Genomic DNA, 19,592 nt, shown 5'->3' with positions numbered 1-19,592 from the left:
TGTCCATTCCAGTTCATTTCTCATTTCATTGCTCAACCAGAACGCTTTTGTGTCTTTGTCTTTGCAGACAACGAAGGGAACTTTTGAAATCCTATTGTTGTTTTGCCACAGTGATGTCATTTTGACGAAACAGCATCACCTTCCTCTTCTTCGAGGATTTTACACCATGTTTTGTTTGTTTTAAGCTCTTGCTTTATGGTTACAGATTCTTGGCGTGCACAAAAGCCAGAAAAGTCATCTGAATATTTCACATTATCAGAACCTGTAATGTTAAGTGTGACTTGTGTGAGTGAAGTGTGATTAACTTAAATTAGAGCAAGTTTGTCCACTAAAATACAATAAATTACTAAAATGCCTACAAGTAAAGGAATCCACTTGACTGTGACCCCTGCCTTTGTCAGAACGTGTTACACATTTGCACCTGATGTACAGAGACTAACCAGGGCTACGCTGAGGCTCTTCAGTCAATGTTTACGCCATTACCATCATCATTTGCAGGTTTTGTTTTAATTAAAGTTTCCCACCAAAATACATTTAATCTATAATCATTTCTCTAATAACAAAATAAGTTGCTCTAAGTTATTAACAAACCTCAATCTACCCCTTTTTTGAGCTTCTTTTAGCTCTTTGTTTTGATTTTACAACCTCCAAACTCCGGTATCATTAACCTAGTTTCCTGCATCAGTGAAAACCATAGAGGGCAGTGTGTTGAGGGCTGTGACGCAAACAGGTCCACCATTGCTACCACTTCTGGATGGAGTCTCCACTCCTCGTGGGTAGTTTCTGGTGTGAGAGAAGATCGACCACCACATTCTGTGGCCCTGGCAGGAACATTGCCCTGGGGCTGAAAAATGGGGGGAAAGCCCATAAGAGGAGCCTCGCAACCTTTAGTGACAGATTCAATCTGTTACCCCCTTGATGATTGACATGGTAGACAGCTAACTTTTTGTCTGACCTGAAAAGGGCATGCCTGCCCCTCAAATATGGCCGAGTCTAGATATATATCCCAAAGCCTGAGCATGTTGATGTGTTCTGACATTTCCTGTGCAGTCCAGAGCCCACTCGCCACTCTACGCTGCCACACTGCCCCCCACCCCGAGGTCGACTCATTGGTCACTACCACCTCGTGATGGGAGGGAGTCAAAGCCAATGAGATTCTCCGCCGAGGTAGGCCTATGCCCAATCTCTCCATGGCTGAATAGTTGTCATTACCCAAAACTCAAATCAAATAAACTCCAGAATCAAGGGAAAACATTTTCTGGGCAGCAGCAGCTCATTCATAAACTTCAAGCTCTTGTTACATGCTTTAATGAGCAAGAGCCAGGGAGCGAAAGAGAAAAGAAATGAAGGAGCTGTTCACTGTTATGAAGCAGGCATACTGAAAAAGGAGAGTTTTCAATACTCAAATCAAAGAAACTCTCTCAGTACCAAACAAAACGCTTACTAGGGAGCAATCACTGATATGAAGAAGGCACGCTAAATATGTGGAGTTTCCATACTCAAATCAAATCACACTGAATGGAGGTTGCAGACTCTTTCATGGAACAAGGGACCTCCTGTTGCACACTTTAGCAAGCAACACTATACTGAGGAACTATTCCCCGCTGTGAAGCAGGTATAGTCCCAATAAGCGGAAACGCTTAGCTTTGCTCCAATAAACCTGAAAAACAGGTTCCCTTTACTCACCTATGTCTTTCTTCTTTTCTCATAATGGGAATAATATGCCTGCCGCAACAAGCGGACATGCTTAGTGTTACGGCAATGAACTTAAATGGAGACCCGGAAACGGCTCCCCTTACTTTCTTCCTTTCTCCCTAGTTAATGTGAGGTATGACACGCAGTGAGGGACATCTTTTGTGATGACATGGGCTTATATGCCGCTCAATACAGCATTAATACATAACAGTTAAGGCAAGTGGTTGATACCCACTTCATAGCTTTCGATTTGTCATTCAGCATTAGATTTTTTATGTTGATACTCATTGAACCTAAGCTACAGGCATAAACCTATTCAGAAATACAGACTCAGATGTTAAATCAAGTTTAAGTTTGTCTGTCTGTCCGCAGGGCAGTGGAACCCAAAAGACTGGTCGGCCTTCCAGGTGTTCAGGATCAGCCTGATGACATCAGAGATCATCGCCATGGAGACAGAGACACAAAGGCGGGGTCTGAAGGCCATATTTGACCTGCAGGGATGGAGCTTAGGCCATGCCTTGCAGGTTAACCCTTCCATTGCCAGGAAGATATCCTCTGTACTGTCGGTAGGCTAGAATCATGCTTCTGATCTTATTGGTTTTCCTGTAAATACTTCTGCTATTTGATATCATGCTAAACAGTTAACTCTTCGTATGCTATGGTGCTGCTTTACATGGGTCTTGATCCACAATAGCATTTTGGTGCTATGCAGATGACACTCAACATTATAGAACTGGCTCAAGACATTTCTTTGATTTAGATAGTGAAAATGTTTTCGACTGTCTGAGAAAGCTGCCTACTTCTGTAGCCTCATTTCCCTTATTTCATGTAGGCTTTTGAGCATTTATTTACTGTGCAACTCACAATAACTTACAGGTACTCTGCATCACCTCGTCATCATTGTTTCCCAATTCATTCTTTACCTTTATAAGCAGAAGCATTTTTTTTGTTCTTTCACTCATTTCTGTGTTCTTTTAAAATGTCTCTCTTCTGCATAACACAAAAACAATCATTTGTCATTATATCTAGAATGTATGCATTGAAAAAATGCCCTTACTCAGAATCACAATCTTTTTTCTAACTCTAAGTCAATGATGTTGTCCTGCCAGACCCTTAACTGTTCAATGTCATTTGATTGATGTTAATGGATGACCAAGAAGTCAATTTGCTTTTACACTTCTCCGTGCGTGTGTGCGTGTGTGTGTGTGTGTGTGTGTGTGTGTGTGTGTGTGTTCAGGACTCTTTTCCTTTAAAAGTTAGAGGAATCCATCTGGTCAACGAGCCAATGTTCTTCCGGCCAGTCTTCGCAATGATTCGTCCCTTCCTGCCAGATAAGATCAAACAGAGGGTCAGCAGCCTTTTTTACACACACACACACACACGCACGCACGCACGCACGCACGCACACACACACACACACACACACACACACACACACACACACACACACTGCACTAACTGCAATCTGTTCTTAGTACTTTGAATACAAATGAAAGGTGGAAATCCTTTCGCCATATGAACACAGACCTTCTTTGAGCAGCCACATCGTTTTTTGTGTAATCCAGTCTGAACTTATCTAAAATAATAAATAAAATAGCAAGAGCACTCTCCAGTTTTTCAGGAAGGTCAAACTAGGAAGCTTTTAAAAAACTTGTTAAAACAACCTTACCACTGTAGCCACTGGCTGACTATTTCTGTTTAGGCTTTCTAAGGGTTAAATGTACTTCTAAATTCAAGTCCCCTTTCTCCTCTGTAGATTCATATGCACGGTTCTGATTTCCACGACACTTTATGCGACTTCTTCTCGCCACATGTCCTTCCTCCAGAATATGGAGGGGAGGGGCCTGGCATAGAGAAGGCATGTCAGGATTGGACCAGTCAGCTTTTTCGTTCAGAGAAGCTCCTTCAGCAGATTGCCACTCACCCAACGGGAGACATTGCCATTACTCCAGGTGATTCATTGATCTCAGAGGAAGTTGACATTGACCAACTCTCAGAGTGATGGTGTTTGAATTTTGAACTGTTGGATAACACATACAAACAGTGTTTTTTTTCCTTTGGATCAAAACTACCTTATGCACTCTCTGGCATGACATTTTGTAAGGTGTGTAACACTTGAGTACTAACTCTGCAAGTTTTTCATGCTCATTAGAGATCCTAGCAGCGATGCCGGCTGCATGAGTCCTATTGTTTTTTTTTTCATTTTGGCAAAATGGCCAGGGCCCAACCATCCCCAAATTAGATATTTTATGGATCATGTTATGGGTTGGGGGAAAATGGCTCCATGGCACCCCACGTAAAACTTTAGCAAAGAAGACCCTCCAGAATGCTTCACCTTCAGATGTATGGAATATGGTAGGCACATGTAACATCTCAAGACTTCTACATGCCATGACAGTAGACCCAACATGAAATCAGCCATTTGAAATGTATTTGTACATTTTAGTTTTTACTGGGGACATACGTGAACCAACTCATCAAACTGTGTACAGATGAAGACAGGAACAGGTTTCTGTCAAAGGGCTTGGTCATAGGGGCAAACCAAATTCCATTGTTTTTTTTGTGGCTGTATATACATCAGGTCATCTGCCCCGAACCTTACAGGTTTGATAAGTCCTTCCGTGGACACATTTGCATGCACATATGCACATATTCCACCTTAGCCCTAGTGCCTTCTTCTACTATGAGAAACTGAGAAATGTGTGTCAAACATCATTTCATTTACATGAAACATGGTGTGTGAAATAAACACTGAGGCTCCAGCACTTCCCAAAGTGCCTTGCAGAGCGAGGGCCCATTCAACACTGGTTTCAGCTTTAATCTGATTCCGAGCTGCAACCAGTGTGAGGACCCATTGGAATTGCTAGCATTTCTCTCTCTTTTGTCCAAGTGAATGACATTCTTGGAGTACTAAAGGTGCTTGAAATTTGAAGTTATCTGGCTCCTGGTCATGAGTGTGGCAAAATGGCTCCTTAGCGCCCCATACATATTTTTGCACATATCCTTCACCGCAAGTTTCACCTAAACGTATGAAGTTTAGCAGGCACATGTAACAACGCAAGACTCTTGGTACCGTGATATAAATCAAACAGGAAGTCTCCCTTGTTTGTGTAACCTGCTCTTGGAAACAACCCTACCTTATCAAGTCTCTTAAAGGAGTGATGCTGAATGCTTTTCTATGAATGTCATATCATGGCAGTTTTTTTGTTTTAAAGTAAGACCTTAATAACTGTAACAGCTATGGTGGACCTCATGTTTGGCCAGATGAGATACCCATATGTGTAGCCACTGCTCAACCAGAACCTTCAGCCATAGGATGGGCTCAGTTTTGGCACATGTCCTACCAGCTTATAAGTTTGAACTGACTGAAACAGATGTCCATCTTACCATGAAATTGTGAACTTTGTCGAAGGGCCCAGTGAGAGTTGTAAAGGGTCATTTTATCAGCCAGCCAAACCAATCCATCCTGTCTTCTACTTGTCCATGGTTGTTTTTATGCATTTTGGTGTCTGTTCACAGTTAAAATGTTTTTCTTTACAAGGTTATATTATTAATGACAAGAAACATGTCGATGTTAGGACCAATATTATGTACATATCCAATACACCCAAATGTTATAAAGAAGTGTGAACAATGACTTTATGCAAAGCTTGAATAGCTTCAAAATAACATCAAATGTGTTAAGAAAGTGAATGTTTTTCTCAGGTTATATAAGATAATATACATTTTTATGAAAGGAAAATAACAACATATTTTTATATATTTTATTTATTTTATTACCTATACAAAATGTTTAAGATATTTTCCCCAACAATAAACAACTTACTAGTATTTCAAACTTAGATTTCCATTCTGCTTATAAGCTGGCAAGAAAGATTTGTGCTCATTAATGGGTAAATGAAAAAAGTAGATAATTAATGTGTAGTAGTATGTCTTTGTGCAGGCTCTAATTAAGCACATGTGCTTTTCACAGCATTCATATGTAAATTTGGGTGTTTCAAGTCAAACTGGTACATGGAATTACAGAACTTGGAAGCTCAAGCTTCAAGGAGAATTATAAGTATATAAACATAGCTATCCATCATAGATACCTGCTGTGATGTACCAGTCAAACATGTCTGCTGATTTTATGGGGGCTCTGAAGTTGAAAACAAAAAAACATTTTACAGATCACAACATTTCAAAAAACAACAACATTTCACAGTATACAACATTTCAGAAAACACAATGAAATGTCACAAAACAAAACGGCATTTCACAAAATATAACTACATTTCCCAAATCACAACACTTACAAAATCCGACATTTCAGATGATGGAAAGAGTGGGACAAACGGAACCCTAGTCCCTCAGAACTGCAGTAGAGGAGGCTGAAATGTCAGAACTGCAGTTTGTCAGGAAGGTGTCCTCCTGCTGGGTTCCCAGGTGCAAAATTAAATCTGACACTGCTTTTTCATTTAATAAATTCATGATTGAGCAGAAACTGAAAGGCCAACAGACAGTGAGAGAGAGCAGGGACAAGTCAATTCGCTACAGTTAGACAACAGCTAACTTTCAACTAATCCTGAAAAAGCTACCAGCTACTGCTGGTACCAGTGAAACAGACGTAAAACAATGTGCCATTGAAAACCATCAGCTAAAAGAGATAAATTTTCTGTAGGTTGGGACACCTGTGTCATTACATTTAAGGTGGGGAAGGCAACTCTAATGGTTGTAGAGTGACTGTACAGGTCTGAGAGTACACTGCACAGACCTTTGATCAGTGTAAGCAGGTCGGTAAACATGTCTATCAGCCCTGCTTAGTCTTCTAAACAGTATCTACTCTGAATCTCTGCACATGCTGAGGTCATCCATGGTTCACTTCTGAGAGTGTGTATATACATATATATACATATACACACACACACACACACACACACACACACACACACACACACACACACACACACACACACACACAACAAAATGTGCTTACCTGTGCAGACTAATTAGTTTCATTAGTTTCAAGTTCCATTCGTACATTTTTTAGCAACAAACAATTGTTTAGCAAATCATTGCCACAATTACAAGGAAAACCTGCGAGACTTGCAGGACTGGCTTCTTCACTGCAGCTCAACACATTAGGAGAAAATATGTTCAAAGTCATAAGTGGAACATCCTTTTACATGTAAAAAGTCCTAGGTGTATGGGACTTCTGGACATTTCATATGTCATAAATTCCAGTTGTGTAAATGTATTTTTTAAATGTATTTATTGTAGCACTCTGACCTGTACAGTCACCATACAACCAGGCTCTTGAGGTGCTTGTCAGGAAACAAAACAACAATCACAGTTTAAACTATCTAAGAAATCATAATATACTGGTCTGGAATGATCTTAACAAATTTACAGATGCTTGTCTTTTTTAGACTCTGATCACCTGGAGCGTGCTTGGTTCAGCTTAATGCATTGTTCTTGTTAGCTCTGTACAGTATGCTTTCTTTCTAGCTGTCATTAAACTTGCCCAGTTATGCCCACTGTTTTTTTAACACTGTCCCTGTCATTTGAATCAAATAATAAATAAACACACACATGCTTTTCATATCATTCAAATGTGAAATGCCAGACACCACATGAAACAACAATCTGCCATACTGTATATTTCAGTAGAGTAGAGAGTAAGAGAACAGCGTTCCTTGTGACAAATATATAAAGTGTTTTTATGTTGGAAAATTCAAATGTGAATGTTTCATAAACTTTTTACTTCATAATTGCAAATTAGATTTCTACATGTGTACATATATTTGTCAATATTGTCTGTTGTGTTGCAATTTGACTTGATGAAATCTTTCAGTTAATCAACCGTTTCCTGTGTTCTTTCTACATCATTCCTCTTAAGACAAACAGCAGTGACACAATATGGGTTTCCTTTGGCTTAACTTTCTTCATTCAGAACTCCTGCATTCTATTTCATATTCTGAATGCATGTACAAGTCATTGTAACAAAGCTACAACACATGAAGATTGATATCAGGTGTCTTCAATACAGCTCTGGTGGATTCTGTAGGTTAACAAATATATTCCTACTCAGAACAGAGAGGCATACGCCAGACAAAAGGTGAGCTTACCAGGGGCTTTTGGAGATGTTACCAAAGGTTGCAGAGAAATAGACTGAATCATCTTGAAACAACACACATACACATGACCTATTCACAGTACAGTATTAACTTTCAAAATCCTGTTTGTCAAAGTAAAAGTAAGTAAGAATCCTTTTTCTTATGAGGACTGGCTTAAAATAATAGATAATGGTAAAATAAATAAGGGATTTACTGTAGTTCACTTTTTACTTCAGTTTGTCATTATGTTGTTTTTCTGAGTTGTTAATCATTTTACAAAACCAACATTTGTCAAGCTGAACCTCAAGACTGAACATATGACATTAACATATGTCTTAAATACCACCTGCCAGGCAGTAAGGGAACAGCAAGACTCACTGTATGAATCTTTTGAACCCCTGAAACTTGAATACAATAATGAGGCAGTTTATTCCCTATTTAATCTTTTTTTGTATGGTGAAAAGTATTTAGCAGGAAAACAGATGCCACACACATCAGCACTTTTGGACTTTGGACACATGAGACAGCTCAAAACAAACTCAACAAGAAATATATACATAGAGATCAGAGACAGAACATTAGATACAAACTACGATCAAATAAAATACCATAAAACTGGAAGTACATCATTTATGACAACACAAATGAGCCTGATGAGCCATCGTTTCATTTTGAGTTTAAAATGATCCCAGTCAGGATCCAGTTGGAGTTCTAGAGGCGAGGACTTCCAGATATTGACCAGAACCGCATAAGCTTTTTGTCCAAATGAGAATAACGTCAGGGCGCCTCTCAATTTCCGTTAGATGCTCTACAGTTACGGGGCCTGTAACTGTGCGGGGCCTGATTAGCAAATTTAATGAAATGATCAAAACTTAACATATTTAATTTCTTATGAACATGGCAATGCTGTTGTCGAATGGACCTCCTTTCAAATATTTGAATGGCTCAGTTGTAAGACATCATGAGGCTTGGTTGTTGTAGCTTGTTGTAGTGACCTAAGAGTGAAAAGATTGGGGTTCATTCACTAACAGTTCTGTGATCTCCTCTTAAAACCCACTTTGTACTTTTTGAGAATTGTCCAATGTTTTCTTATCTGGGATTTGTTCTAAGGTAGAAACAAAATCTACCAACACTCAAAAGCATACTTGTGCACACTTGAGTACTGACATGCTAGTGCGAAATGACAAGTTATCATGTTGTCCTTAATTCTGCACCTGTTTATTAAATAACAAATAAGAATACATGATTTTAATGTATTCTACTTTTTCTTTCTAAAGACTTGTAACGGACTGTAAATTATATTGTCTGATTTATAAAGACCTTTACAGCTAGAAATACTTGTTTTTCAGACATGTCATCGTCTCTAGTGATAATGGAGAGCAGATAATTTAACATGTCAAACACAGGTGTTAGATAGTGTGGTCATGAGTGGTTCAAAGAGATAACCACATGTTGTCTTTCCATGGCTTCTGGGCCATAAACTACATAGAATACCACAAGGATTTTACCAAAAAGAACTAATACAATTATAACAATGACTTCAAACTCAATGAATTAATATCATTAAATGCATTTAGATCCAAAATTGAGGTGGACTCTTTCGGATGTCAATGTTTTTAATTTAACTGGTCGCAAAACTGACTTTTAGAAATATATAATTTAAAATGTGAGTTGCTTATGCTTGTCTTCTCTTCTCTTTTTTGTTCTTTAAATGTTATCCTTTTTGTGTTTTCTATCTTTAACTATGTGTTTTTATTATACTGCTGCCTGTCGTGGCCAGGGCTCCCTTGAAAAATAGATTTTTAATCTAATTTGGACTTTTTCCTGGTTAAATAAAGGTTATAATAATAATTAAAGCCGCAAGTGGCAATGAACAGGCCCGAGCACCCATAACCTGCTGCCAGGGCGGAATTTTGGCATATTTGTAGGGGGCACTATGGAGCCATTTTGGTCAATTAATGCCCAAGGCCACTAAAATATCCAATTTTTCGCTGGACCTTATGCACATTCCAAATTTGATGAGTTTTGGGGCATGTTAAAACCACAAAATATGCAATTTTCATTTAGTAAGAAAGAAGAATAATAATAAGAATTCCTTGCATTCCAATAGGGTCCTCGCACCCGTCAGTGCTCGGGCCCTAATAAAACCCTATGTTACTAGTTCACGCTTTGTTAGACATCATTTCACATCCAACCTATTGCATAGCACAGATACTTTTATGTAATAAATATATAAATGATTATAAGAACTAATCTTTCCACAATTGTAATGTGATGCGTATGTATAATAACAGTTGTCTGTGATGAAACGAAGTGAAAGACAAGGCCACAAATCGAGAATCACTGGCTAATGATATGAAGCAACTCTGCCATTAAATAGTTGGGGCATATTTTCAGAGTGAATGGGCTCCTGTTGGATGTTGTTGGTGTGGAGATACATCCAACCTGGCCATTTCATGGAGAAATCTGTCAGGAGATCCAGAGTGAGGACACACACATTCTGATGGTTGGAAATCAGCTTTAGCATACGGCTACAAAAGTGCTGGTTTTATACAGTGCATGGATGAAGTGGATGAGGGGATATATTGCATGTTTTATCAGCAGAGGGTGTAAGAGAGCTGCTGAGAGGGTAAGAAATGGGACTGGGCTCTGTTGCACAGTGAAGCATGGAACAGACCAAACCAAAGACTCTATAACAGAGATGACGCATTATAAACTATGCCAATAATAAAAAGTAGCATATACTGTACCTCCCTCTCCTCTTTGACTTCACCTCCATTTCCCCACCAAAATCAGTACATTGTAATAATAATAACAGAAAGTCTAATATTTGCTTTAATGACTACGAGACAAAAGAATAATAATGTGCTAAGCACAAAATATATAATATTGTTCATAATTGTGTTGCATCTCCATGCCATGAAGTGAATCTTTTCATTGTTACCAAAAGAACATTCAGAGCAGAGAGGTTAATGAATTTCTTGCCAAAGTCTTGCTTCGATAAAAACACAAAGCTATGGACTATCTTCTAGTGATAACCAGCAGGACTCTCAACTGCAACAATAAAGGCTAAATTAGTAATCTATTATTACACACCTGTAGTTGAGACAGGGGACAGTGTTATGTTATATTCTGCTTCTAAAGCTGTTCCCCTCATTTTAGTTGAGAAGATACATTTTTCTTCATCAAGACAGATACTTATGTTATCTTCCATTTTCATTTCCATTTCACTGTGGATAGTTTCAGTCTGCCTGTGTCGTACAGCAACTGAACCCTACCCCTTTCCATGACAAAGGTTATAAGCCTGCTGTGCTGCTTTAAGCTGTCTAGCTGAGCAAGGGGTCGTTGCTGTTACATAATGGTTCATAGTCTGGTGTCCCCCTAAGAGCCCAGGCTTCAGACATAAGGTTGTGGCCCCTGGTCAAATGTATTAATATTAATGGAGAGGATAATTGATAGAAAAATCAGTACAAAATGAGTTGCAGCCTAAAACAATTACAGAGCAAAGAAAGCAAGAGCTGGGATACACGCCTTGGTTTAAGTCAGGCGCTTATATTTGTTTGCTTGGGCATCTACAATGACAATTTTTCGCCATAGTATAACTACATCATGCAATGGAAGAATGTTTTCCATGGTAACATTAGATTTCCTATACAACATAAACCCACATTAATTGCAGGAGACAGGACTGATAATCGTGGTATTTGTAACTCCTTGAAATCAACCTGTTCCAAAGACAAGAAGGAGTTTTTAACATAACAGTTTAACTGTTGGTGACAGTATCTGAAAACACATTCAACCCCCTAATGTATGCAAATGCAAATTCCATTCCATTCAGGTGATTAGATCAGTCTTCAAGACCCAAATTACGACTCCAGATAGTGATTAGGTCCATTCAAAGTTGTACTCAAACAACCAGCATGTGAGAACAACTGTCCTCCTCACAGAACACACCCTCCCACATGCAGCCCTGGGGCTGTGATGCCTGTGAGCCGACCAAATGTGAGATAGGCCTGTGAGATAACCAAATGGTCAGTGCTCTGCTGGAGGGTGTGTGGGCATGGAAGGTTGTGCAACTAGTTGAGGATATAATAAAAGTACAACTGAATTGACAACATATGCTTCAACAACACATTTGTGGCAAGTAGGCTATGCCTATAGGTTCTATTGGTTACCTTAATGCACCAAGCACACTGATATAAGAAAGCTTGGTGTTAGTTCATGTGAAGCAGTAAACCAGAAGTATTCTGATTTCAGATGGAATTTGAATGTAGCTGCTTTTTAGGCTCTACAGAGCTTTTAATACAGCACAGCCACTATTGCTGTAATTAGTAACAGAGAATCCTACTGTGATAAGGTTTACGTTATTTGCTTTTACGTTTCAATGCCGAATAGTAGTCCTCGCTTTTGTAGTGTTCAAAAATGGCTGATGGTACACGAACGTATTCAACGCATGGATTTAGCATTCGTGATCCCTGGTAAGAGAACTACCATCTTGCCACGTTCCAGAGAATTGGAGGGGGCGGGGCAAAGATAAGACTATCCACACGGTTGAATAAGCTCGACGCCTCTCGAATTCAATTGGTCTGAAAATTGTTCTGCCCCGCCTATATTTGTGTAGCAATTCTTTCATTGATTGAGAGAGCTGTCCGTCGTTAAGGGGACGGGGTTTCTATGGGTCTGAGTTTTATGAGGCAGGAGCTGAAATTTTGATTTCTTTCTGACTGCAGCAAGTACAGCCATCAGCCACTTCAGTCCATCTTCCACTCTTCTTACCGAGGTGTACCAGCCCAGCTACCGGAGACTCGCCATGGCTTCAAAGAAAAACGCCAAAGTGCACGTTAAATCCAAAGGTGCGTTGCAGCTTCTATTTCTTTCCTTTGTAGTGCTGTAATGGAGATGCGTTACCAGTTTTCACTTGCAGGCCTCTCAAAGTTAATCGATGATCGGGCTGTTACTTCACTCAGAGCTCTCATGCTGATTAGCTAGCTGAATTTAACAACAATTTTGATTGCGTGCTTCCTGCTCCGTGCAAGTGGGTTGGTTTAACCGTAACCTTGTTAAAGCGTGCCGTATGGGGTATGTTAACACATTTTTACTCTGCACAGCCCCGTTCCCATTTATACGTAAACACGTCAATGCTGTACATCACTACCGGCCATTACGCACAACATCGCGAAAAACACTTGCAATGTTACGCATTACAAGTTGTATTATACTTAGTGTTTTAAATCTTAAATGTTGCATAAACACCGCCGTTCAGGGATACACCAGCTGTTTATCTCCTGTTCATGCTGGGTGACAATGGCGACTCCAGCTCATTGGGATTACAGTGGAGTACCGGCTCGCACGACAGAGATCATGTTAGCCTTCTTCGTGCCGGTTCACCATTGTACCTTTTCCAGAGTCCCGATTGTGGGCCTCATGGTCTAAAAAGAAATGTAAGTAGATTTTCCGTCAACTTCGGCGGTAAGTGACATCGAATTTTGCCAGCATTGCGAGTTTGTATGCACCCAGGGGCATATGCCACCCCGCCCCCAATTTAGCTGAATCGCTCCTCCAAATGCTCACGTGTCATTAGAAGACGCCGTGGGTGGGGCCATACGTGGCTTCTGGGGTCTCCGTTAGTAGCCGAACCCCTAACAGGAATATGTATTGCTTCATTGTTGTACGAGCTTCATTGTAGAGATTTCCTCGTGCGCGGGTCTGTACAAATATTACGTAATGCACTTGAATGTTTAGTTACATGGCCCGCATGCAATGTGCAGCGTTGTTTTTAAATCAACAAACTCAATGTTGTCACTAAAAAGTCTCCTGCGTATTCATAGTCGACCACGGTATTACGTTTATAAAGCAGCTGTTGAAAGTTTGGAAACGTACTACTTGATTAAAATGTTTATGCCGAATGTACGATTTATTACTTAACTTTAAACTCGACATTAAGTTTAGTTATAACTTTGAGCCCCACGCTGACACGTGGCTGTGGAAAGATCAGAGTGATCCCATGCTGTATATTGATTCAAACTTGAGGCATGTGTGGTACAACTTTAAGTACAGTTTGTTCCCTAGCGACTGCATTGCACTCCAGAGTTCCAGAGTCCCCACACAATAAATAACCCAGTATATTACTACTTGGAGCACATGAGATCCCAATTGAAACCTAAAGACATAAATGGTTTAGATAAACTTTTGGCTGCATCTATTGTTACTAAAATACATCACCCTACACTCCAGTTTCCAGTAGAATGGAGAGGTGAAAGTGACGGAACAAAGAAAAGTGCAACCCAGTTTTGAAATATGCAATGTTATCTATGATTGTGGCTTGGTCTGCACAGTTCATAATATCAAATGAAGCAGATCAAAGGGCAGTTAGTTTCTAGAAAAGCCCAGAGAACAAAATGTTCAGTTTTACGTGTCTTTTTCCTAGCCCCGCCCACCAGTCCTGTTACATACGTGTTATTCAATGGTCTATGCTGGTGATTACAGTGAGACAAGTAGCAATTACAATTGGTTTGAAACGAGGTGGAAGACTGATATTATAATGTACAAACTGTTTATTTTAACTATATTAATCTTATATTTACATGGTTAAATAATGACATTTCAGTATCTCATATTCAGTAGTGCAGGTTTGAAATTCTCACTCCATATAGTGTCACATTGGCATGATGAGTGGTGTTAACTGAAGTATTTATATGTACAACATTTGTCAATAAAGACACAAAAAAAACAACAACAACTGAAGTATTTGTGGGCAAGCACTTTGTAATAGACCTTCAACTTAACCAAGTGCTGCAAAACATATGAAGTAATGCCCTAACTTTTGGTGCATCCCTGGCCAGGAGCTTGTCTTCCGCATAGCAGTTTTAGTGCGTATTTTCTTGCTATTTGTGTAGGTTTAAATATTTTTTAACAGTGGTGAGTTAACCCAAAAATGAAAGACAAAGGCCTGTGCATTCAGAGTTAATTTATTTGAGTTACAACATATGATCAAACACTGAAAGTGACTCATCAAATATTTGATTTTTGCTCCAACAGTCAAGCTTGACAGGAAAGAGTAAACAATGGATGGAGGGATTGAGGTGTTTTAGCAGTTCGAAGGTATTCAGACTAAATTATCTCAAGATAAGCTGATCATATTATTGATTGATCATATTATTGATTGAATCATGTTTCTTTCTCAGCAGTGCATGGGGGGGAGTTGTTATCTTTTGTTATCATTTATCTATTTCTTTTTGCACTTAACCCAAATCTTAGCTTCATATTTTATCCATTTTTCCCCTTGTTTGTTTGACTTGTCTACATGTTCTATCATTTCTATCATCCCTCAGGCCTTCTTCTACCCCCTCTCCAAAGGGCTGGACAGTATGCAAAGCTGAAAGGGTAACAGCCTTGTCTGTTCCTCTGGGTCAGATGTGTGATGCTGTGTTGTGTTCATTGCATTTGCAGAGTGCATAGTTTTTTATATCCTGTAGATGGAAGTTAGCATTACTGCATGCAAGTGCAATGTTGTGTGAATTTGTGTCAGGGATTATGTTTTGGCTTTGTGCTGCTTTTCCATAAACCTTACAGCACAAGTTCATTATTTGTCTTACAAAGTGTCATCACAAACTGTTGTTTTTGCAGGAGCCCAGTGTATGTGTGACTGCTCTGGGACTGTGTACTTCTAGAAATGAACAGTGGTGGATTTGTTACAGCTTAAAGATGCTTTGAACACCGTTTAATTTCCTATTCCACTTTTTTATAGTTTAATCATCCATGAAAGTAAGTTAACTTTTAACAAAATGCAAAGCATTGTTAACCACCTGTATATAGGCCCCCCTTTTAATAGATCGGTGCCAAACAAAACCAGCCATGATAGTTGTTATCCTGTTCCACAGGTTACATTGCATGCTAACCTGTCACCACCAGGTTTTACCCTTTTAGAAATAAAAAATTAAACCCATTTGGTGTCAGCTCCATACAGCAGGTGCAGAGATGCGGCTAGTGCGTGGAATTAAAATATTTGGGCTGCAACTTTTTTTTCTTGTAACAAAATAGAACCTCCCTCTTACTTTTACCACACTCAGCCCTTTGCCAGCGACTCTCTGACACCTGCTTGGACAAGTAGAACGAGAACAGGTGGAGTGACTTGTTAAGACACTTTTCTTGTTTGATCAAGTTTTCCTTTTGCATAAAGCAGCGAAACCAGTAACGGCGGGCGGTGTTTCAGTTTGTCCTGCGATGTGACTATTGCACATGTGCACATTGCAATTTAAGCATTGCGATGCTTAAACTATTTATCTAGCAGCCCTAGCACACACTTTTACTTTCTGACTGTATGGAAATGTCTTCATGTAATGATGACGAAAACAGGCTTTTCTTGTAGGACTTGTGACTTAATGCCTAAGATTCATGTAGGCTGATGTAGAGGCTTTGTGTGGCGCTGAGCTGAAAAAAGGTAGGGTTGATTGGGTGGCTTTGAATAATGATTGAATACTTCCATTTTAACATTAAATAGTGTTTTCATGCATTACAAAGAGGAGAGTTGTGTTTTTCATCTTGAAACACCAAACAATTAAAAATCTTGGAAGCAGTCTTTTGCCCCCTTATCCCAGTGTTGTGGGCATTCTGGGATTTCTTGGGGCATTTTGTCTTTTGTCCCTTTAAAGTCTGATACTGGCTGCAGCACAAAGTAGCAGGAGTCAGGATGTAGTGCTGTTGCTGTGAAGTGCGGCCACGTTTTTTCACATAATGTGGTTGAAATTCATATACATTTTTAAGCACTTGAAGATCCAGTAGTATGTCGTGTAAGATTACCAAGATATGAAAATGGTCTAAGTTGTCCTATTACATTTGTGATGTATAAATTGATTTACAGTTTCAAGTCATGCACTGAGTAACTGAAAAAACATAACGGCTACAAAATAGCTGGAACCCTTTTGAGAGGCACAGGGAATTGAATCTGTCTAAAGTCCAGAGCTCTCGTTCTAATGCTAGCTATCTTTAACTGGTACAGATAAAAGGGCACAAACGTAACCTCTTGCACGTGAAGCAACTTTCCTCAGAGCAAATGTTTCAAATGCAGCTTCATTTCATCCACAAGCTACCTGTGTTAATTTTCAGATATTGTTTAATGCTATGCTTAGCCAACCTACTACATCCATGGAATTGCCTTTCCAAAAGGTTTCATGGTGTGCACAGTTATAGTTCATTAAATTTTAAACTTGCAACCTTAGGAACAGTGGTTACAAGACCTGCCTAATGAATCTAAGCTTAACTGGTGTATTAATCTGTGGGAAATCCTCGCTGTGGCATCCATACTGCCAGCAAATCAAAAAACACTTTGTTGTCATGTTACAGTATTTTCATGTATAACGGAACATGATAACTGCACTTTATCTAAATAGTAATTTATAAACAATTGTAATAGGGTTAAAAAGTAAAACTCTTCTGACTGGGACTGACTGAAGTTGTGAACTTTACTGAGCTGTACCTCAGTCAGAAATGTATCTGCTTGCTGTCATAAGACCTTTAAAGCAACATGATGTAAGAATTGGCATTTTTGGGGGGATTTTGCTCACTAACAAAATGCAGTTCACTCTCTGTCTATATGAAACCTGTAGTCTGAGAAACTCTTGTGTGGCCTCTTGTTGGTCATTCCTTTGGTCATTGTTACATTCCTTTTTGTGAAGAGAATGTAAGTGAGGGGAAAGGTCGGCAAAAGTGTACAAACCTGCATGTGTACATGTGTGATCATGAATGTTAAAATCCAGAGGGAAGAGGTTTGTTTTAAGGCGGTGCAGAGCAACCCTTACATAAGACCTCAGAGGAGCTGCTCAGCCTGAACAATGTGTACTGTGCCTCACTGATAGGAGCGGCTTGGAGAGAGTTGGCCATTTGTTTGGATATAAAGTCTGTAGGTGTGTTTGCACTTCTGTGTGCATGACATCTGTGTGAATCGGCTTCTGTGGTCATATGACAATGGATTGTATAGAAGCACAAATTGGTATGTTACAGCATGGTTTTTATGTTTCTGCATTTGTCTTCTCGTGTGTGTGTGTGTGACATTTGATGGCTTAATCTTTGTCTGAGCCTGTGTGAGATGTGTCCAATATTATACAATGCCAGTACAGGTTTTAGTGTGCTTTGTTCGGAACAGTGGCGTTTAGAATAAGCCGTGGATCATTTGTCTCAATTGGCTGGACAACCACAAAACTGGCTAAGCAGATATTGGTCAACTCTAGAATTGTTTGAGAATGTGAAATTATGTAGGAAATTCTGTGAAAATGTCATTGTATAAAAGAAAGCAGCTCGGTGAATTTTGTCACATCTGCACAAAATCTGTGCAAAAAGTCTGTTTTCACCACAGCTCATTTTCAACTAACCGGCTGGGCCTTTCTCCTCTAAACTCAGTATGGTACCAGTCTCTCAGATCCCATGTTAGTTTGTGTTATGTTTAATGACTTGAATCTAATTTATAAGAATGTTTAATTTGTTGGGGGGTAGTAAAAAAACTGGAGATGGTAAACAACTGATATGAACCCGCTCTCACTCTCCTTCTCACTTCTTTAATGGCAGCATTTGAATAACAATGACATGAATGTGTGAACCTGATTTACTTGCTGTGTCAAACATATTACCGCCTGGGGATTGTCTGCAGGAACAGTCACAGTCACACAGATGAGTGATCATCAGAAAGGATAGCAATGCAGACATATTTATTGTGCTTGACTAATAAACATACCAGAGAGGCGCTGTAGTCAGAAAACTTGAGTGAATAGAGCTGCTGCTTCTGAAGTTTTACATTTTTATCTTGGTCACTTTATTTTGCGATTTGAAGTTGCTGTTTTAATTATTCTGTATCCTAATATATTTTGAAACTATACCAAATTATAGTATGTGAATATGGTTGCAAATAAAAGTGAAGCATCATCCCCTTTGGCAATATCTAGCTGTGCATAAGCCAAGATTAAGCAGAAGCTCACTAAGACAGCTTTGTCTGTGTATGTGTGTGTCACCTGTTGAGAATAGAAAAGATCACTAGGTTATCTAGTAGGGATATTGTCAAGATTTTTGATATCTTGCCATATCGATACAGATACTGTTGATAGCAATCAATACACTACATGATTTGGTGTAAGAAAAATAGTCTTGTGAAAAACAGCAGGTCCCACAGCTTCTTGATTGGTTGATCATAGAAAACAAACAGAGCTATGGTGCTAACAGATGAAGTAGTCAGCTTATTGCTAAACAGCTTGGTTTTTTTTGTCCATATTAAAAACGCTGTCACCACCATAAATGCATCATGCTGACAGTGACATATTGCTGAAAGCGTAAACCTTCGTTCTTAAACAAGCTTGACATGATAACACAAACATTAAATTACCATTTTCATAAGCAAACTATAAACTACCAAAATACAGATGATTATTTTAATTTGTTATAATAAAATACACCAACATAATGAAATTGTTATTTTTTGTGTCTACTTGGGTTTAACGATCAACAATTTATAGAAATTTAAGGAACGTTCACAATGAAGTGAGACCTTGTAGGCCGCAAATGCTTCAAATAGAACTGAAGACGAGGGTAAAGACAAATAATGCGAAATTAAGGTTAAACTCTATTTTTAGCTTTTTATTAAACTTTTCTTATCTTCAATTTTACCTCAGTTTGTGACACTGAGCTTAACAATTGGGACATTTATTTCCATAAAAATTAAGTGAAATATCTTCTGGATTGGGCAGTTCTTTAAAGTTGGCAGTGCCCCATCAGTCCTTTCTTCCCCCTCTTTGTGTCAGGGCCAGCTGGTCTAAAAGC

General features: G+C 39.1%; 2 protein-coding genes across 2 annotated transcripts in view; both read left to right on the top strand.

Annotated features, from left to right (window-relative positions):
* The window catches only part of ttpa (tocopherol (alpha) transfer protein), a 9,123-nt gene extending 1,657 nt beyond the window's left edge, over window positions 1-7,466 (top strand). Inside the window, exons 3-5 of the mRNA XM_069685466.1 lie at window positions 2,068-2,261; window positions 2,933-3,043; window positions 3,452-7,466. Of these exons, the coding sequence (XP_069541567.1) occupies window positions 2,068-2,261; window positions 2,933-3,043; window positions 3,452-3,697 (551 nt within the window). The 3' untranslated portion in view covers window positions 3,698-7,466. The remainder of the gene's footprint in view (window positions 1-2,067; window positions 2,262-2,932; window positions 3,044-3,451) is intronic.
* Window positions 7,467-12,503: 5,037 nt separating this feature from the next.
* The window catches only part of asph (aspartate beta-hydroxylase), a 44,376-nt gene continuing 37,287 nt past the window's right edge, over window positions 12,504-19,592 (top strand). The window contains exon 1 of the mRNA XM_069684206.1: window positions 12,504-12,643. Coding sequence (XP_069540307.1) covers window positions 12,601-12,643 — 43 coding nt within the window. The 5' untranslated portion in view covers window positions 12,504-12,600. The remainder of the gene's footprint in view (window positions 12,644-19,592) is intronic.

The sequence above is a fragment of the Semicossyphus pulcher genome, unplaced genomic scaffold (assembly GCF_022749685.1).
Source record: "Semicossyphus pulcher isolate SPU_LCO1_2020_fin unplaced genomic scaffold, fSemPul1.0.p SCAF_7, whole genome shotgun sequence".
Classification (NCBI taxonomy): Eukaryota; Metazoa; Chordata; class Actinopteri; order Labriformes; family Labridae; genus Semicossyphus; species Semicossyphus pulcher.
This window is presented reverse-complemented; position numbering and strand designations above follow the sequence as displayed.